The sequence below is a fragment of the Rissa tridactyla genome, chromosome 1 (assembly GCF_028500815.1).
Source record: "Rissa tridactyla isolate bRisTri1 chromosome 1, bRisTri1.patW.cur.20221130, whole genome shotgun sequence".
Classification (NCBI taxonomy): domain Eukaryota; kingdom Metazoa; phylum Chordata; class Aves; order Charadriiformes; family Laridae; genus Rissa; species Rissa tridactyla.
Window position 1 is genome coordinate 22,038,529 of NC_071466.1, and position 21,677 is coordinate 22,060,205.

At 38.2% G+C, this 21,677-nt stretch overlaps 1 protein-coding gene across 2 annotated transcripts in view; it reads left to right on the forward strand.

Moving 5' to 3' along the window:
- Positions 1–21,677, forward strand: part of ZMYM2 (zinc finger MYM-type containing 2) — a 93,917-nt gene that overhangs the window by 45,265 nt on the left and 26,975 nt on the right. For both annotated transcript variants that reach the window (XM_054223755.1, XM_054223745.1), the window contains exons 6-9: positions 4,156–4,306; positions 5,072–5,187; positions 10,856–10,972; positions 11,558–11,708. In XM_054223755.1, the coding sequence (XP_054079730.1) occupies positions 4,156–4,306; positions 5,072–5,187; positions 10,856–10,972; positions 11,558–11,708 (535 nt within the window). The remainder of the gene's footprint in view (positions 1–4,155; positions 4,307–5,071; positions 5,188–10,855; positions 10,973–11,557; positions 11,709–21,677) is intronic.

Sequence of the window (21,677 nt, forward strand, 5' to 3'; positions counted from 1 at the left end):
AAGGGAGCGTATAGAGAGGACAAAGTTGGGCTCTTCTAAGTAGTGCACAGTGGAAGGATGAGAGGCAACAGATACAACTTGAAAACAAGGGGAAACTTGATACAGATAGAAGGAAAAGCTTTTTTTTTCTGTGAGGGCAGTGAAACCCGACAGAGAGGTTTGTAATGCTCATCCTTGGAGATGCTCAGATTTGAGTGGAAGAGATTCTGAGCAACTGGGTCTGGACCTGCTTTGAGCAGGAGGTTACACTTGACCTCTGGATGTCCTCTCCTATCTACATGATCCTGTGATTCTGTACTTCTGAAACAAAGAATGAAGCAGTGACGTTTAAAATAGAGAGTCAGGAAGTTTTGGTTGTTTTTTTTTTGTTGTTCCCTCTTTACTTAGTAACGAAGATTTTGGTATTCTTTGCTGTTTTTCTCCCTACCAGTGAAGTTCTTTCTTTTGTCTCCTGACCATGAAATATCGACAATATTGACACAGCTTTACATCTTCCTTAATTTCTTTTCTAAACAGCCACTTTTCCTTGAGGATGGTTAAAATATTCAATTAAAAAGAAAATGTTCTGTAGTAAGAACATGAGAACAGCTGTTCTAGTTCAGATCAGAGGTTGAGACTCCTGCAGTGTGTGTAAGTGAGCATGCAGGGAATAGCAAGAACAGGGCAGGTACTTTGGATATTTTCCCCTGAGCATTCTCTTAGCTTCTGACTCTATAGAAGTCAGAGAATCTCTTGAACTTTATGCAGTGTTCCTATACGCTATTTTTAGCAGATCTCTTTAATTAGTCTTGTCCAGTCTCCCTGTGAATATATACAAGCAGTTTTTCCATCCATGAAGTTCTGCTGATGTGCTGTTTGTTATGTGAAGAGCTGCCTCCTATTGTTTGTTTTGAAACTTCTTCTGTTGATATTCACGTGATTTCCCATAGTTGTTAATATTAGAAAAGACAATGAACAGTTGATCCATAGTGCCCCACATTATACCATTTTTGGTTCTGTCATAATCCTCTTAAGTTATCTTGTTTCCAGGCCAAAAATCCTTACTTCATAACAATGCTCTCTGACCCTGTGTATTACAGTAGTTCTAGTTCTACTTAGTTTTAGTGCATCTTCCATTTATTTATTCCAGCTAGAAGGGAACTTCTCGGGAAAGGGTTCTCAAATGTTACATTTCGACAGAATGAAATTACTACTGCGGATTCTGAGGGATGGAAGATAACGTGTGATGAATGTTAGAGTCGAAATGTAAGTTACCTGAGAACCTTGAGAAGAGGGTTTCACCCGGAAATCTGACACTTAAGAACAAGAGAAAATTCTTTGTTTGCATTATAGCTGTATAAAAACATAAGGGATATTACAGTGCAAGGTTCTCTGTTGTCAACGGAGGAAGCCTTTGAGTTAGATAGACTATTAAACAAACAGACGGTTGTGTAACATATTTAAACTACTAGTAATGCAGAAATGCTCAAATGCTCTTCTTAGTTGCTGTGACAAGAATAAAGTGAGAGCTTTGCCGTCATGCTTTTGTTTCTACCCACAGAATCTTCTGCATCCTTGATAATGTTTTTTGGAAATTCATGTTCTTTGTAGTCTTGATAATTTAGATCTAGGTTTGCTAGATTATTACTAGATATTAGTAAAGATTCTTCATGTTGCTCTTAAGTCTGAAAGATGTCGGGTGAGATCACTAAACAATGCCAGTATTACACGGATGTTTGCAATTCAGAAGTGACAGATGTGCTGCTGCACCGCACTTTGTGTGCGTGATCCTTTCTTGCCATCAGTTAAATGATGAGGTATTTGAGATGCTGGTTACCAAAAGCTGTTTCTACTTCCAAGTAGAAACATGTAGTCTGTTGACACAATGAATCTTCTCTGATGATTATGCTCTGATCAGCTGACTATAAATTCATTTATTATAACATGTATTTTCATCTCGCTGTCTCTTGAATTCATTGTGGCCTCAGTTTGATGTTTTTTTTTTCTTTCAGACCTAGAACTTGTGAAAGCTTTGCTTACCTGTGCAGTGTTTTCTGGTTATATTCCTGAACGCTCTTTAAGCTGTTTGTCTGCGTATTTGTATCAGTGCTTCTAGATTTACACTTTGGTTTGTTCTAGAGGTACCAAGGCTATTTGTGCACGCAGATTTTTTTTGATGGTTATTGTCCATTAGGCTTGTTCCAAGAAGTTCTTTGTAAATTGTGACCTCCTGTATTTTCACTGGTAATATAACTCAGAGTGTTCTTGATGCCCTGCTTTTGTCTATTAGCCTGTCAGAGGAGATGAATGTATATTGGCAGAATAGCTGCAACTCATAGAACAGTATGATTGCTACATTTTGATCTTGGTTCTTAGTATGAATTTTGTCAATATTATGGCTGATGAGGAGGATTATTAGGTGCTGGGTAACATATTTAACGCAAACAGAAAAAAATGTAATAGGATGGGAAAGAAGGATCCTGGAGTTGTATAGAATACCCTTCTCTAGGTCGGAGCTTGATATCTGGACACGTTGTCCTTTCTGGAGGAAATCCACAGTAAAGCTTTCATCAAAGCAGCATGTGAAAATTGTAAAATTGTGTGGTATTTTGAAATTTTTCTGGTCTCTGCAAGGTGCTGTACCCAATCTGTGGCAGAGGCATGTGTATTTGTACATTTTTATGTACGTGTTTTTAATATAGGGAAGATAATACATGTTAGAAAAATCTAAGCTGCTTCTCTGTCTGTCTGCAAGGTGGGATTTAGACAGTTATCAAACGTTAATCCCAGATATCCAGCAAAGATATCTATTGAAGTTTCTGTTGCTCTGAACAAAGTGAAACGGGCTTTGCGTTTCCTTCCCCCTTCAGCCCTTGAGAAGAGGGGGAAAAGGGAGAAAAAAAAAGGGGGGAAAAAGGGAGAGGTAGTGCCAAAATCATTCCTCAACAGAAGGGAAGAAATGTGAAGTGCCTAAGTGTCAAGAGGGTATTTTCTAATAACTCAGTAAGGAAAGAGTCTGTCTAGTAGGAGTCTCACTGCTCTTCAGATGAGGAGATCGCTATCATCACTCTCAAAACCATGGTACTGTTTCTATGGGCAGAGAACGCGTCTAGACATTTTTTTCTGAAACTTGCTTTATGGTGCTTGAGATATTTGCCTAACACTGAAGTATGTAATACATATAGCAGATCAGAACTATTGATTTTGTGTGTTGACTGCGTCATTGGTATTTTTGCTGGGTGCTACTTTCCAGTGCTTTTTATAGAACATTCCCTTCTGTGGAAAACTGTTGATTCATGGACTGATGTGTTGAGAGATGTCAAAATTGAGTCTGTTGTAGAATCACAGAAACATAGAATGGTTAGAGTTGGAAGGGACCTTAAAGATCATCTAGTTTTAACCCCCCCGCCATGGGCAGGGACACTGTCCACTAGTCCAGGTTACTCAAAGCAACCTTGGTTGTATAATAATAACAACCTAGGTTATCAGGTTCCTGGAGTCACAGTTCCTCATTGGATCCAATGAGGAGCATAGAAACTCCCGCAGTTGTTTCCCCTGCCTGGAGGACTGGAACTGGAAGAGTTGAGAAGTTAAGAGGTTCTCCCAACAGCGCTGTTACCAAGAAACTGCTACGTCTAACTCATACTTGATACTATTAAAGATGTTATAATTTGGAGGGTACGATTTATTTTTTTTTTCCAAATTTTAGCACCATTATTTATCCTTCATCTTTGCCGTGCCAGATTTCCTGTTTCTTTTCTTAAAACTGTTGTCCCATCAATGACGAGAGAGGAACAGAGTTGTTTCAAACTCTCCAACTCAGCACCACTTGCTGTATACTCTTACCAGAGCTCACAGGTTGCAGGTGGTGGGGTTTGGGATGGTTTTTGTTGGTTGGTTGGTTGGGTTTTTTTGAGGGGTATGTGTTTTGGGTTTTGTCTTTACACAGAAGTTTAGTTTTAGACAGCTTGCCCCAGAAGTAAGAGACCCAACCATAGCGCTGAATGCTCTTGAGAGGATGATCGTGATAGTTAATATAGGAAGGTTCTGATGAGGGAGCAAATTGCAGAAGTAAATCAGTAAGTTTTCCACTGTTTTTTTTATACCGTAATTTAAAACCAAAAGCCAAACATAGTTTTAACTAATGCATTGTTTTGCTTTTGTTTTATGTTTTAGAAATGTGGCAAATTAACATCTTGTACTGGCTGCAGAGCCCAGTGCAGGTTTTTTGACATGACTCAGTGCATAGGACCTAATGGATATATGGAGCCATACTGCTCAACTGCATGCATGAACACACACAAATCAAAATATGCAAAATCACAAAGTAAGTGAAAAGGATGATGGAATTTCATCACTGATAAGAGTAGACTTTTTTTTTTTGAAGTTTAAACACCAGGGGTGGGTTTTGTTTTAGAATTAATCTATGCAGATGTGACTTTATAGGTTTTTAAACTTACATAAGAAGAAAAGAAAAAGATCATGTTATATTCAACACTAGTAAAGGGACCCATGAGGGATCATTTTCCCCGCCGGCCTTTTTGGTTGATGTCTTAAGGCTTCTGGGGAAAAAAACGTTGAGACATAATGTGCTCTGATGTGTCAAGAGAATGATAGTGCGGTTTTCATGCATATGAATTAATACTCTCTTCTCTGTGATCCAACCCCCCAGCTCATTTTATCTCCTCAAGCAATGTTTGGAGGATAGAGGTAGTTATAATGTCTATGGGTATTTTCTAGGTGAAATTTTTAATCTGGGTGAAAGGAACTGGTAAATAACTCAAAACGTGTGTTCTTCAATATGCAACGCAGGCATAGATCTTAATTCAGTGAACTCAAAGTTGAAAATGCTCTAGTGAATTTTATAGAAGAAGGTGCTCTTTCATATTTAATGCTGATTTTTAATGGAAGAATTCAGCAAAACCTCTGCCGTTTCTTTTGTTTTATGTGACTTCTGGAAGCTGACTGGAAAACAGGCAAATCTTAGTTTTTTACATTGAAATGGTGGAAAGAGCTGACCTGTAATCCGGGTGGGGTTTTTTGCACTACTATCTTGTGTTTATTTTGTTTGTAAACTACATTTTTCTTTTAGGTATGGGAATTATTTGCCACTTTTGTAAACGAAACTCTTTACCTCAGTATCAAGCCACAATGCCTGATGGAAAACTGTACAACTTTTGCAGTTCCAGTTGTGTAGCTAAATTTCAGGTTAGCTGTTGTGTTAACTCTTTTCCTCCCTAAATATTTGTGTACTTGTGTTTGTGTTAAGTATTTACGTATTAAACTGAGTTGCTTGTATATATATGTTTGAGTTACAATTTACATACCAAATGCTTCTGGCTCATAACAATTTCTTTGATCAAAGTACTGTTTCATAATGATAGCACTAGCTGCTATCTTAAACTTAGAAAACTGGATAATAACAACCCATTTCTCCTTGATACCGTAAGAAAAGGCAAAGCAATGTCACTGCTCATCTTATTTTTATCACCCCACCCTCTTTATGGCGATGAGCCTTGTTGTTTAGCATTGAAGATCAATAAATTTCATCTCTTTCATACTAAATACAGTAACAAAATTCTCATGTACTAACAAAGATGTGTCATGGTGAAAAGTGATTGTCTCTGAAATGAAAGGCTAGAGCCTAAGCCATTAGAACATTTATGGACAAAACTAGCTGTTTAAATTATGTCCAGAAACTGGAGTGTTGCAAGCCCAATGATAGGCACACTGGAAGAAGCTGCTACGCTTTTTGAAAATGTCATATTTTTAATACGACTTAAGGTTAAAACATTAGTAAAAGATGTAGTGATTAATCTCTAGGTGATCAAAGAACGTTTTCAAAGAAAATGTTTCAGTTTTTTTAATGTAAAAACACTTTTCCCAGATGCGCACTGTATAATTGATAATTGCCTTCTCACGTGTTGTTGAACAGTTACACCCATACAGGGTTTTTCCCATTTGTCATTAAGCTTTGCTGTTTCCTGTCAACTGGAAAGCAAATCAATCTTTTAATTGCTTCCTTAATATACCCTGGGTAGGACCTCTGTCATGTAGCCCTGTTCTGTGCTTCCATCCTAACCAATGTAGTAGATGTCTGTCAGTGGAACTGATTAACGAAATAGATGCAGATTGTTGGTATGTAATGACAAACCTGTAATACTTCTTGCAAACTCATTTGGCATCTGTTTTATTCTACGTGGTCCTACAATTGGTTGCAGCCCCAAGAGCTCTCAGAACAAAACCTTTGTGCTATTTGACTGAGAAAAAATAAGTTAGTGAGTGACAAATACAGTCTGGGCCTTCTTGGAGTTGCAGATAAGTCAATATCAAGCAACATTATTGAAGATAACTGCCGGATCAGTTGATGCTGGTTAAGGGTTTCTGATCTTTCTGAGGCCTTGCTGATGCTTTTGTTGTAGTTTCAGTAGATCTGTCTTTAATGTTGTAGTGGAGTTCAATTAGAGCAGCCATACAGGCTGTGCGTTCTCAGTAAAGACCAAGAACGGGTAGGTAATCGGTCACTTGCTTACAGTTAGTTTGCTCAAACATCTCTGTCAGATTCTGACTTTTTTTTGGATAGTTTTTCTATATTCACTGTCTAAAAAATAAAATGTATTCATGTTAGATAAGAGTCGATCGTATGAGAACAACTTGTTTATTCCGTTCATTTAGTATTTAGATGGAAAGGACGGCACAGCACAACGTGAGCATTGGACTGTAAGTGTTCCCTTGGGGCTTTTTCATACTTAAGTGACACATAAGGCATTGAACCTAAATTGAGAAAATGGCTTAATCTGTTTGGTCAATTGCAATTCTTTCTGCAGTGATCTTTGGAAAAAATGGCTGATTTACGATGGTGCTGATATTTTTCACTGTTTACTAATGCAGATAACTCTTGTTTTAGTTTTCTGTCATTATATTCATCACATTTTCTTGCTGTGCCTGTTATTCCATTACGTTTTTCTTTGTTAGGGGTTACCCTTCTCAGAACAGAATAACTGCTGTTCCAGGTCTGTCTGCCTTCTGAAAAAATTTTAGGACTTTTGGTTTATAAATGGTTGGAATATTTAAATTCCCAATTTGTTTACAGTACTTTAGGGTTGATGGTCATTTTATTTTATGAATAAGCTTTTGTTTCTAGCTAAATATTGTTTTAATGTATTAAAATATTTGAAAGATTCAGTTGAGCTGCTCGTTGTGCAACTTATGTCCGTATCTATATTCTCCTTTGTGCAGACAAATTGTAAGAGCGTTCATCCTTGTAAGAAAGAGGGTAAAAGAGTGAGAATAGTCTGCTTGATGTGATTTTTTTATTTTTTTTTCGTTTGGTCGTTGGTGATAAAGTAGTATGACTGTATCTTGTCTTCTTTCACGCTGTGTCTTGGAGGATTAATTGCAGAGTTAAGGACAGAACTGTTCCAAAGTTGTATTGTTTTAAGCCAGTTTTGCTATCAGTACCTTTACTGGGTCAGCGGAAGATCTTCCTCTGAACTTCTCTCTTAAGGAAAAATAAACTGCTCATTTATTTATTGTGAACATGGAAACTGTAGCACAAGTGTCTTCCCAAAGTTAGCAAATGTGTAAGTATCTTGAAGTGCAAGCTATCTTGCAAAACATGAATCTATGCAAAATTTTCATAAAACTTGTGCTAAAGCTTCGATTTTTTTTTTTTTTTTTGTTTTGTTTTGTTTTGTTTTTTTCCTATCTGGAGAGTTGTAGAACCAGCATGTGTAGGAATTATAATTACTGTGTTTCTTAGCAGGTTACTCATGCTGGTTATTCACTAATGTGTGCTGTTTCACCATCATTATGGCGTCTGTAAGTGTTCTTCATTATATACCTTACATTCTTTCTTGCACAGTTATTTTTTCTCATCTAGGAAAAAAATGACCACAGTCTGGCTGTGACTGCCCTTCCACGTACACATTCTATGTACAGAAATGTTTCTACAACTTGATTTTGTGTTGCTGTGAGCAGGGACAACCCCTCTATTGCTTATGCTGTGGTGGCAGGGGCAGGCCAGAAGTTGTGCTGCTATGCTGGTCTTCTCAGAAGAGTCCTAGGCTGTGTTTGCCTACTGTTCATTAGTAATTTGGCAGTTTAGAGCAGTCTGGAGGCTGAAAAGGGCTTTACAGTGATTTTTCGCTTTGCTTGGCACTTCCCATGCTCTGGTTGTTCAGGGCAGGCTCAAGAAAAGTCAGATTAAACATAACTATTTTTTGATTGAATTTAAGATATTTGAAAGAGTGTGTATATATGTGTGTGTGTGTGTGTGTATATATATGTATATATATATATATATATATATATATATATATATACATACAACTTCGAAGATACCTTTGATGAAGCACAATGTTGATAAAACCTTGCTGTTCAGGGTGACCTGTGAAAGATTTTAATGAATTTATGATCTTTTTGCTGCATTATTCTTTGTGTGTAATAATGCTCCCAAATAATTCCTAAAGATATTACCTTTTCTAAGCATCTTGTAAGTTAGAGGCAAAGCAAGATGATGAGAATACTATGCGTATCATCTTGACTCATTGAAACACTATACAGAAGCAGTCCTTAATTGTAAGCAGGATAATAGAAACTTCAAGGAGGCATACAAAACTGTGTTGGTTTTACAACCATCTTCTGCTTGGTTTAGAGCTTTCAGCAACATGAATTCAGTTCTTCACTGATTTCTGTGGGAAAACTGTAGGAGTTTTTGATAAAAAATGTTGGGTTTGTTTTAGAAGCAGTAATGTTTCATTGTTTAGATTTTTTTATCTACAGTTAGATGTAAGTATTCTTTAAAACAAGTTTTAATTTTAAACAGTCTCAAACTCTGTTCTCCCATTGCTAGCTTTTGTTATTGTTCAATTACCAGCCCCCTAAACTGTGTAGGGCCTGAATTTCTACCACAGCACACAGTAGGGGAAAGAAATAAAAGAAGCTAACACTGCCATATGTCTGAAAACAACAAAAAAACCATGTGTTACTTTTAACTTGTGGCCCTCACAATAGGGGATTTGGTCCTATATTTAAAAGTAATTACAGATATCAAAAAATACATTTGCTTTTCGTTTGATGAGCACTTAATATATTTCATCTGCATTCCTCCCTCTGTCTTCAGTGTTTCTGTACACGTTGTCGCATCTGCTAGTTCTTTAACATTTCCTTCGTTCCTGAACCGGAGGTGGTGGGTATACGTGTTTCTTGCTTTCTTACTGTTTTCAACCGGAACCTCTGGTTGTGCATACATAACCCATTGTGCATACATAACCCATGCGGCAGGGCATGTTGAGCGCAGTGTTGGCTTTGTGAGGAAACCTGCAAATGCAGGAGTGCACAGATTAGACCTTGAACTTAAAATGCCTTTGTGGCTCCCATGTTAGTACAAGTCTTCAGCTGCTTGTTTAGAGCAGCCAAAGTCTAGCAAACCTCTCTCCACCACAGGGACATTTGCTGGATATAATGGGACAGATATGACTGCTGTATGCGGGCATCAGACTGCGTTAAAGTTGTTACGGGACAATGGGGATAAAGGTTTATCCGTTGGGATTAAGGTGGCGTCTTTTCTGCAGTATGTGGCGTTTCGTTCTCAGGTCCTGTCTGTGGCTGGGACTTGTGCATGACTACTTCATGTCTGCAAGCTCCTGATACAGAATTAGTGCATCTGCTTAAAAAGATACTGTTTGCATTGCTAGCTAGCACTCAGCACTACCAGTTTGCTTATGTGAAGGCTTATATCAGCAATCAGTGTTATTACAATTATTTTTTTAGTGGGTTCTTGTAGATGAACCCTTAGTAATGTGACAGTCCAAAGTATCGTGTAACAGAAATGTTTTACACTTTCACTGTTATGAGGTGGAGAGGTAGTAACAAATCTGTCTGAAGAGAACTTTAAATACTTTTTTGTTGTTGTTGCAAACACTGTGGGAAGGTTTGTTGAGAAGATGGACGTAAAAAAATTGTTCTCTGGAATCTTCAAGTGACTGTGATCATTATTAATTCAGATTTTGTCTTGAACATCACGTGTAATACACCAATAGTTGTTGCTTGACCTAGATGTGCAAAGGATTGTGTTCTGTCTTGTAATACCTACTGGAAGACTACAGGTGCTGTAAAATTGAGTTCTCTATCTACTGATTGCCTCAGAAATGCATTAAGTGAATTTTTCAGTTACAGAGTTAAATTCTCATACCTACACATCCAATCTGTAGTATTTTTCTCAGTCTGAAAACTCTTTAAATTCTTTAGGTGCTGGCTGTTTGAATGATTGAATGCTTGAATGATCTTCCTGCCATGGTAGTTGAGGCCAGCTAGGACTATTAGCTGGTTTTCTCTTAATCTGGGTAGATGCAGCGTTTCTTGCTGAACGCCTTTTACTTTATTTAGTATTTGTATTTTCAAGTGGTATGCTTCAGTGATGTGTTGGTGATCTGCCTTGGTGAGGTTTGGATTTGAAAATGATTTGTAAGTCTTTGTCTGAACTTCTGTGACCAAAATAAGACAAGCTGTGAAATGTGTGTATCTGAAAATACATGTTTTGTGATTAATAGCTGTTCTGGTTTGGGAGACTTTTTTTTTTTTTTTTTAATTTATACATTACCCTTAAATAACAGGCATTAGAAAGGTAAGGTAAAAGAAATACAACCTAAAGTAATGATGCTGGAAGCAAGGGTAAAGATTCGAGGTTGGAAAACCTAAGATGACAAGGGAGAAGGAATTAAGGGAAAAGACTAACCTGCTGTGCTTTTGCCAGAAATACTTGTGAGTTTATTTATAACTCCTAAATTCTCAAACATTATAGGCTTAATTGAAAAACACCTTTTAAAAGTAACTTTCTTTTTTAGTGATGTGTATATCTATTTATGTTTTTCAGACTCTCAGTGTGCAGTCTTCAACAAATGGTCAGTTTGTCTCTCCCAGTGATATTCAGTTGAAATGCAATTATTGCAAAAGTTCTTTTTGTTCAAAGCCAGAAGTACTGGAATGGGAGGTAAGGGGTTTCTTTGTGTTATTCTTAGAATTATGAAGTATTTAAAAGTTCAAACCTGTAACTACAGTACAGTTTTTCTAGATAGCTATTTTATAAGGTATTGAAGCTTAAAAAAGTAAGTTAATAAAATCTACCTTGTTCTGGAGAGTATTATTTAACTTTAGTATGGATACAAGCAGATGTCTTTGTTCATAAATAACAAATAAAAAAGCATCTATGGAATTCAAAGAAGAGTGTACTTTCTCGTGTCAGCTGTAAGTTTGAAATCTGCTTTAATCAGTTATTGTATTGTATAATACTCAGTTATTGATAGACCGTTGTTACACTTCTCTCTGAACTGAGAGAAGTATCTGAAGAGGATATGCTAAGTTTATTGGCGTATTTTCTGTTTATCATTTTCATATGAAATGATGAGTATTTGTAGCACTCAGCCACCTTGAGTGAGTTTTGTGTGTTTGCAGTTCCGTTTACTTTGCATGTTAAAGTTGTGTCTTAATGGCAAACTATTATTTAAAGTTGCACTCTCCAGATCTTAAGACTTAATCCATTAACCCTATTCGTGATGCTTTGCAATTTTGCATTTAGAACAAAGTGTTTCAGTTCTGCAGCAGAGCATGTTCTGATGATTATAAGAAACTGCACTGCATAGTTACGTACTGTGAATACTGTCAAGAGGAGAAAACGCTGCATGAGACGGTGAATTTCTCTGGCATCAAAAGACCATTTTGTAGTGAAGGTATGTATGTATTTGGGTTTTTTTCTAAACTATCAGTCATTGTAGTTTTACTGCACTTGATTTACTGTGTTAGTATTTAAGGTAACAACTCATTCTGCTGTACTTGAGGCTGAAGCAGAAGTTTCTTCGTTATTATTAATTAAGTGCATGTACCTGTTATTATTAGTGCATGCACCTGTTAATTTATCTGAGCTGCTTTTATGGTCTTTTTTTTGAGTTTTTCACCACTTACTCCAGGTTAAGGAAGAGTGGGCAACATTCTTAAGTGTGTGTGTATAAATGCATACACATACACATGCACACAAAAAAATTAAGCATAAATTCTTTTTTTTGAAATTTATGCAGCAGAGTCTATGCCAACACTAACTGCATTGAGGAATACCAAGCTTTCTCTTTGATTAGTATTTTCAAGGTTAATACAACAGTGGAAATTCTTTCTGCGTTGGCTTAGGATGGTTATTCAAGCAATAACATGAATGATGCCTGTTGATGTATGGTGATTACTGTCATTATAATTTTCCTGACTAATGATTTGGATTTTCCAAAAGAAAACAAACTAAAAAGGAGGTATATGGGCATAGGATTCTTTTAAGTTGCATTAGAATATTGACTGTTTTAATAGAAACAGCAAAATACAGTCTTAATAAGAACGTATCCTTTCCACTTCTGTGATACTTGTGTTTAATACTGATCTTAGAAGTTTACCTACAAGATTGGATGACCTAGCTCTGAAGATTAGAGTGAATATTTTTTTCTTTAGTTATAGTAATAATGCTTTCTCTGTCATTTGATAAACCTTGCTGAAAAGATTCTCGGCTTTCAAGCAGATTAAACAGCAGGTGTGTCAATTGACTTGCAGCAGGATGCTGTTAACCTGGAGAGGCTGGAGTGTGGGGCTGGAGGTAGCCTGCCCTTCCCTTATAGCGCTGGACTCTGCAATCTTTTCTTTCTGATGAATGGAGTGTGGTGGCTTAGGTCTCTTTGCCATCATTACTTTCTTCTTGCGTTCTGGACTGCAAAGTGTTAGCTGGAGAGGAAGAAAGGACAAAGCAAGGCCCGGTTTTACAGCATATCATTGTAGTGCTCAATAACATCTATCTAGAAATTGTTTCTGTGAATAAACAATTCCACAGAATATATTCAAAGACAAGAGCAAACTGGTTTTGGCCTGGAGATCACAGTATGTGCTGTTGTTACTGTGAACACTTAAGACTCCCTCATTTTAAACGCTGGTGGCTGTCACAACAAAGTCAGTACGATTCATAATGTGAGCTATGCCATGTTACGGCTGCTGTAGATATATTTCTGTATGAGGAGGCTTGAAGTAAGGGACGACTTGCACTTCCTATTGGAAAATCTGAGGAAGGAAGTAAATAAAAACACTGTCTCTTGCATTAATGCAGTTACCAAAAGGGGGCCATCCATTGCTGGATGTCTTAGTGTGGGTCCTGAGTTTGCATGTGTTGAACTGCCAGCTTGAGAGCAAAGGTGATTTTTATGAGGATGAATACGCCAAATGGTACCATTAAAACAAAGTTTGTCAGCTTACCGTGGTGATCTGAACTACTGAGTAATGGAAGGGTAGTCAAAAGCACCATTAAGTAGAAAGTACTTGAGTAAATATGGCACATATCTGCTAGCTGTAGCTTAGCTCTACTTTGTGATGCATATGAAAAAAGCTGTCTGTGTTACCTGATCAAAACAAACCTCTGCCCGGGACAGCAGCTCTGTAGAAAAAACCCAGTCCCTGTATTTTGAAGGAGAAACAACGATTGTCATTGCTGCAGAAAGAGTGGAATCCAAGAGTGAACAGCGTTCAGGTCTGATGTGGGGAAGAGAGGGCAAGGTCTATAGATGGACTGAGTGGAGCTCAAAAATAGAAGTTCCATCATCAGAGGAGAGATTTCTCTTCCCCATTTTCCAGGCACCCAGACAACAGCAGTTTTTCCTTGGTGTTGTAGCCTTTTTCCAGAAATATGTCCAACTGTTTGTAAAGTAGGAAAAGTAGTAGATGAACCAAATAAGCTTGTTGGATATGGAGGCCATGCTGGTTTTGATACTGCAAAGTTCATGAAACTTCACCAACATAATTATTTTGTTGAGCATGCAATTACTCTTCACCAGACAACAATGTATTACAATTTGAGAAGAAATAACCTGAGGTGCTCAGTCACAAAAGTTGTTGACGTTTCTGGAAGAAATTAAACTCTCAAGAAAAATACTGGAAAATTTCAAGTGTACATTTATAAAAGAAGGCTCCTAGATAAAATCAACAGAAGTTAAACAGGTGTTGAAATTTCTGCAAGAGTGCTTATTTGTTAGTCTTCAAGCAGACTGATGGGAAAGCATATATGAGATAAACCACAAATAGCCCTTGACTGCTTATGCCTGCCTAGGTAGAGTACTGAAGATGTCTTTGTTCCTCTGCTTACATTCGTCGTACCTGAGGTGGTTTTTTTCCCACGTACACATATGTATATATTTACACACAAACCCTGGCACCCATATTAAAGTCTCTGGGATCAGTATTTCTGTGCAGTTTCATTCCAACTCTGTTTCTTTGTGTTTCTCTTGAGATAGTTAAAAACACATGCAGTGACCAGCTGAAATTTCCATTGCAATAAGATGTAATTAGAACTTGACCTATCATTTGTGCTAAAGATGGTTATTAATTTCTTTTGTGGAGTACAGTATGCTTTTTCTATTTCTGTCCGAAACTCGGATGCCATGTGGAGGATGAACAACCTGAACGGACTATTTGAAAGAGTTTAATCTGTTCCCCTGGTGCTGAGGCTTTGGAAATTAAAGTGTCCCAGTGTTCTTCCATTAGAATGCCTCATTCCAAAATATCAGTATCTAAATTTAATAAGATGTCTATTGTATATGCTAAAGCAAGAAGATCAAAGTTCCTTGTAGATCTTTATGTATGTGTAATCGCGTAAGCGACAATTGGGGTTGGCTGTGCAAGTTTTTTAATCCTGATGAAATCTTCAAGTTACTGAGTTTTGGGGTTTTATAATATCTATCTCTTCTGAGGGTCTAGGAGAACAAATCAGTCTTTGGCAATCCAGCAATAGAATTATTTTATTATGAGTATCACCATAACTTTTTATATTTGTAGACTTATTTTGCATTTAATTCATCTTTTCAATAGAACTAAGTGTTATGATTTAAATAACACAGGCTTTGTAATAATTTTATAATGTGAATTTTGATAACATTGATTCATATCCAGTAGTCTGCTTCTTGGAAGGAGAAGGTCAGTAAGCTGTGGAGTAACTCAGTTATCTTATACTTGGGAGTTCCTTTCAAATGGATAATACAGATAAAGGACAGCTATGACACCAGCAACTGTAGTGTCATCTTGATAGTATGCTGATAAGTTTCTGGGAATTACAGATTCTGCAAATTAAACTCGATGTGAACAGTTCTGATGTTTTATCTAAGTAGAGATAGCCGCTTTTGAAATACTGGAGAGCTGGCAAGTGGAAAAAGAAATTTAGGAAATTAAGTGATCTGAGAACTAAGTATGTCTAGGAAAGATGTATATTCAGTTAAAGCATTGTAGATTTTAGAGTGTCATTTTTCCAACCACTGCTGCACAGTGGATTGTGCAGTAAGGTATACTATTGAATGTTTAGTTAATCAATTTTTAGATTTACATGAAAGCATTACAGATATTGAGAACATGAGTGTGTTAAACTTCATATAGATGCTTACATATGAATGTTTCACAACCAATTCGGGTATTACCTGAAATTTATAGCAATTCCTGTTGTTACTAGAAACATTAACAAACTGGTTTCAAAACAGATGTTTGATACGAAGTGTTGCTAAGGCTAAGTTATAGTTGCTGGGCTTCTCTGGTAGGTGGAGAACTGCACTGAGGAAAAGTTGGTAACGCTGGCTCTGCCAAGCTGAGCTACTGCATTCCCCTAGGCCAAGGGGTTTGCCATCAAGCCTGCTTGAACCTCTTAATTCCTGACGTTTGGTGTTGTTATTGGTAAATATGAGAGCTATGGGAAATGTTTACACATAGCTTTTTTATAGTCTACATGTAACCATCTACCTATTTTTAGAAACACTGATACTCCTTTGAAAATATAATTTGCAGAATTTGGGCTAGCATACAGAAATTTTTGAAGACAGTAGTGAAGCATCCATTTTTATAAAAAATGTTATGGCATAATTACAAATTTCTGACCGCCTGCTACTTCACAACAGGACCTCATAATGCTATCAAGAAATTTATAGAGTAGTATAGAATATAGTAGTATAGAAGTAGTATGGAATATAGTTCTCGGGAAAAAAATTGATGTTTAGTATGTGTTAAATTTCATGCCACGCTTAACTGTTTTGCATAATAAGACTCTACTGTTAGAAGCTCTCGGGTTTGTGCTTCACGGAGCTGTTATCTCCTCCTCTGCAGCTCTCACGGTGGCCCACCATGTTAAAATAATTTTTGCATGCTGTGGTGGCTTTTCAACTTTATCTTACATGTTGGACAATTTGGTTTTGGTTCTGACCACTTCCTTTGGCAGTGACCCCCTAAGATAAATTCTAACATGAAATATCAGCTTTCTTGTGGCTTTCTTTTGAAGGTTTATTTAGTGATGAGTTGGAGTATCCTGGCAAAAGGGGACAAATGAAAAGTAAAGCATATCTTAAATACTGTAAAATACATGATCCATAAAAATGCCCTTTCACAATTGCAAGAGTTGTGTTGTAACTGAGAGAAGGTATTCCTTTCCCACAAATCAGATTAGAAGAAAAGTGGAAATCAACTTTGGAGGGATTTTGAGGTGCCTGAGTTATTTTGAGAGAATATGATCTGCTTTGACTGTTACAGTGGGGTGTCCCTGTCATCAATTTGAGCCACAGCAGTTTTTGTTAAAGAGCTCTGTCACAGTGCAGTCGTTTGGGCCATGATGTCTTATTTAGTAGTCTGGTATTAAATCTTTGAGCTGCAGATGACTATTCCAAACAGATTTTGTTCCTGTAGAAGCTCAAAGATACTTTTCTGCTGATAAAAATGAGTTAAGGTATAAAAGACAGCATATCATAGAATCATAGAATAGTTAAGTTGGAAGGGACCTTAAAGATCATCTAGTCCAACCCCCCTGCCCTGGGCAGGGACACCTCCCACTAGACCAGGCTGCTCAAAGCCCCATCCAGCCTGGCCTTGAACACTTCCAGGGATGGGGCATCCACAGCTTCCCTGGGCAACCTGTTCCAGTGTCTCACCACCCTCACAGGAAAGAATTTCTTCCTCTTACCTAATCTAAATCCTCCCCTCTTTCAGTTTAAAACCGTTACCCCTTGTCCTATCACTACACTCCCTGATGAAGAGTCCCTCCTCATCTCTCCTGTAGGCCCCTTTTAGGTATGGAAGGCTGCAATAGTTTCCCTGGAACCTTCTCCAGGCTGAACAACCCCAACCCTCTCAGCCTGTCTTCATAGGAGAGGGGTTCCAGCAAGAGCTCAAGAAAGTGAACATGAAGCTGTACAGTCTCATAAACTTAGCCATTAAAGAGTTGCAGATAGGAATGTGAAGGATGAAGACATAAGGGCAGTGAAACTCATCAGGAATCAACTAAGCAAGTGTGATACTGACAGCTGCAATAATGTCTTCCTGGAGCCTTCTCTTCTCCAGGCTGAACAACCTAGCTCTCTCAGCCTGTCCTCATAGCAGAGGTGCTCCAGCCCTCTGATCATCTTCGTGGTCCTCCTCTGGACTTGTTCCAACAGGTCCATGTCCTCCTTATGTTGGTGGCCCCAGAGCTGCACACAGTACTCCAGGTGGGGTCTCAGGAGAGCAGAGGGGCAGAATCACCTCCCTCGACCTGCTGGCCATGCTTCTTTTGATGCAGCCCAGGATGCAGTTGGCTTTCTGGGCTCTGAGCACACATTGATGGCTCATGTTGAGCTTCTCATCCACCAACACCCCCAAGTCTTTCTCCTCAAGGCTGCTCTCAATCCATTTTACGCCCAGCCTGTATTTGTGCATGGGATTGCCCTGACCCAGGTGCAGGACCTTGCAGTTGGTCTGATTGAACTTCATGAGGTTCACACAGGCCCACCTCTCAAGCCTGTCCAGGTCCCTCTGGATGACATCCTGTACCTCAGGCCTGTCAACCACACTACATAGGTTAGTGTTATCAGTAAACTTGCTGAGTGTGCACTCAATCCCACTGTCCATGTTGCTGACAAAGATGTTAAGCAGTACCGCCCCCTGAGGAATGCCACTCATCACTGGTTGCCCCTTGGACATCAAGCCGTTGACTGCAACTCTTTGGTTGTGGCCATCCAGCCAATTGCTTATCCACCGAATGGTCCGTCCGTCAAATCCGTGTCTTTCCAGATTAGAGACAAGGATGTCTTGCGGGACAGCGTCAGATGCTTTGCACAAGTCCAGGTAGATGGACTCCATATTCAAATCAGAAAAGTCCCTTCTCAAATACTTAACAGGCTCCCTTACTGCAGAAGCACCAAGTGAAGGCTCTTAGCTATGCTTGAAGGAAAGCACAGATTCGCACCTTACACACAAATGCATATGGAAGAGGAGGCAATTCTTGTGGTGTTCCACAAATGGGAGAGTCTGACTGTGTAAATGTAGTTTCCAGTTAGTGCTTGTCGAATGAATATCTTCTGGAATGACTTGAAAACTCTAACTTGTTAACCTGGGTTTTGATACTTCTGGCAGTGTTCTTGTAGTTGAAAAAGTCAAAAGGTAAAGCTATGCTGAGGAAGAGATTATATGTTTATCTTCCCTCTCTCTCTAGAGGGAGAACATTGATACTGTTAAAGTAACGTCATTTAAATTTTAGTTTGAATACAGGTTGTGCTGAATGTTGACATTTTTTTCATTCATGGAAAGCTAATTTCTAACACAGTAAAGAATATAAAGTGAAATCCTGTGCATTGTTCAACTGCAGTAGTCCTTGTTAAATTGGTGTTCTTTAGTGTTAATTACACTGTTGTGTCTTTGAAGATGTTTGAGACGGTTCTTTAAACAAAGACAGCATTGGCTATTGCAGATAAGTGGTGATGACAATTTAAGGTGCTGAGATTGTGAGCACAAGAAGAAAGCTTATAAATATGCTTCTTATTAACCTGAAAGAATAATCAACTTCAAAAGATGAAAGAACAAGCAGAAACTGAGTAACTGAATGGGAATAAGAGGCAGGAGAAAAGAAGGAGCTAGTATCTAATATCACAAAATACCAAGATAAACTGAGGATGTATAAAAGTTGAATAATAAAATACTAAAAGGTTCTTAAGCAGAAGACAAAGAAGGAGGTGGGAGACGCAGCCTCTGTTACTTGGAGAGGATGGGGTCTATTTTAATGGTAATCCAAGCAGGACCCAAAATTGGATGCATTGCATCTGTTTTCCTAAGGATAGTAATGTTTGTGAGGCCAGAGACAGGATATGATAGGAATGTGAGTATGGAAGAGTTGGCTATTGCGTTCAAATCGATACAAAGGGAGGCAACGAAAGGCAGCAGAAAGCTGTAGGTGGAAGATTGCTCAAGAAATCTTCAAGACCTAGCTTGTGATGATACAGGCTTCTTGATACTACAGGCGTGTGATATGACAGGCCTGTTGTTATTCTTCTCTAGATTAAGTTGTTAAAGGATAACAGGTGAGGTTATTACAAGGTGAGAGAACAACAAGTCTTGTACGTAGCTTGAAGGAGGAGAAAGGTAGTCTAGTAAGTACAGCCTTTCAGAGGTAAAAAGTGAATTACTTTTAGGATAGAACAATTACATTCTATAAAAGATGTTAGTTTCTGTGGTAAAACAAGACTAGTGTTCAGGAGTCGAGACAGCTGCTTGATGTGTCGATGTACTGAACTTCCCGTAATTCAGGTGAGTGCTGCCGGTGGAACAGGATCAGGTTCTTAGTAGCTTGCTTGCACTGAGTCTGCGGACAGCCAAGTGAAACATGTTCCTATCGTGGGTAGCTCTGCAGGGCTGGGCCTGGCAGTTCTTGGGTCTGCCAAGAGAAAGGAAGCTCTCTTGACCTGGAACATGCCTGAAGTGAAGGTCTGGAGGAACTGCTTGTGTGTTGTCCTGCCAGCAAGCCTTTGTTGGATTTGTTCAGATGCTTATCCTCTCTCTACAGTTTATGTGGGAAACCAAAGTTCAAGCCTGTTGAAAGGGATAGGTTTTGTGTTGGGTTTTGCCTGGAAGCCACAATTCTAATAGCGTAATTAAGGGTATGTTACATTGATTTAGCAGATAGTCAGCTACTTCTTTTTGCCTGGTTCGAATTCTGAGTTGGAGATACTTTGTCTGAAGATGCTCTTTAGTGGTTTTCTGAGACAGTTGACTTGTGGGGTGGTCTTCTGTTAGAACTTTGCTAAAGAACATAATTGATTACCTGTGTAGCTTGAACCAAATGACTTGCACTTACATTTTTCTTCGAAATTATTAAGAGCTGTTTTTTTCTTAGAATCACTTTCAGGCACTGAAGATTTCCATCTGGTCATGCTGTAACTTGTATATCTGGTGTTATAGCAGAAATCCGGAGGAGTTTAGGATTTTACTTGTATATTTTTGTTCAAAATGTTGGGGCTGTCAGCCGTTTGTCTTAGACAGTGCTTATACTCATGAACTCCCGAGTCCCCAGGGGAGTTAGGCTGGCCAAAGCCTCAGGATTTTAGTGTTGATACTGGAAAGATCAGACAACCAGTGCTCCTTGTATTATTCATCCACAATGTACTGTCAGTTAAAACCCGCTTCTTGGTCACATCTACAAAGCCAGCGTGGAGGCTGCTTCTCTGTTGATTTCAGGATTTACAGTGTGCACCATGAAGACCAAGTTGTTTGAGCTCAGTCTGTTTTGACAAAGGCCAGTACCTCTTTCCATACTTCAGAGAAAGTTTTACCATTCCAATCAAAACTATAGTATTATAATAAAAAGTTCTATCCTAAATATGCACAGAGTACCAAGGACCTAATTAAAATACATCCTATAAAAAGAAAGGCATTTTGTTTTCCCTTTGTCTGAAGTGACAAGATCTTAAAGCAACCTTGGTCAGGTCAATTAAGTTACGTATTACAAAGACATAAAAAAGTACCAGACAAATTTGAAGGATTTTGCTCAAGATGTTGCAGAAAGAAAACCCTGTTACTTCATTTTAGAAGTCTTCAGGGTTGTAACAATCTTCTGTCAACATCTGAAGTTTTAGAAAGATGGATTTTTCTATCTTCTGTAGAGGCCTCCTTCAGCAAGAAACCCTGCAGTCAGTGATCTATAAAAAAAAAAAATGTTTTTCAGGCATTTAGTCTTAAGGACTGGAAATTTGGATTTCTTGTTTCCCCTTACTTAATGTTCACTGCTCATTATTTTCCCTGAGTCACAGAGATGTGGGAGATGTTTGACTATAGAATGGAAAATTTCTTACCTGGTAGCGTTTTTTAATGCAACAGCAGTATCTTCTTCAATTTTACTCTCTATAGTTTAGAAAAATGTCAACTTTTTCCATTCCTTTATTTAGCCAGGTGCACATATCTTACCTGATCAGAAGTAGAGTACTAATCTATAATCTTGAAAGGTTGATGCAGCATTGAATGGCTCTTCTAAGGCACATCTGAGGAGGAGGGTACACTGTGGTGTTGAGCTATCTCTGGAATTGTAAAGAAATGGAAAGAATCCAATGTCCCATACAATAATGAGAGATACAGCCAGCAGGAAAAAATACTGACTGCTTTAATGAGTACTTTTAACGAGTAGCTTGCACACACTGCTGTCTTCAGGATTATTATTTTCTTCAGAGCAGTGTACTTAACATCCGAATTAGTTGCACTGTAAGGATGATTGCTTGATTTGGCACTTTCTTTCTGCGCTGCCTGTTTTGTGTGTTAGTAATTTTCTTTATTCTGTTGTTAAAGAATCAGATATATAACTAAAAAAGAAAAAAAGCCAGTTTAAAGCACAGTTATTACCTACAGTGTCTTATTTG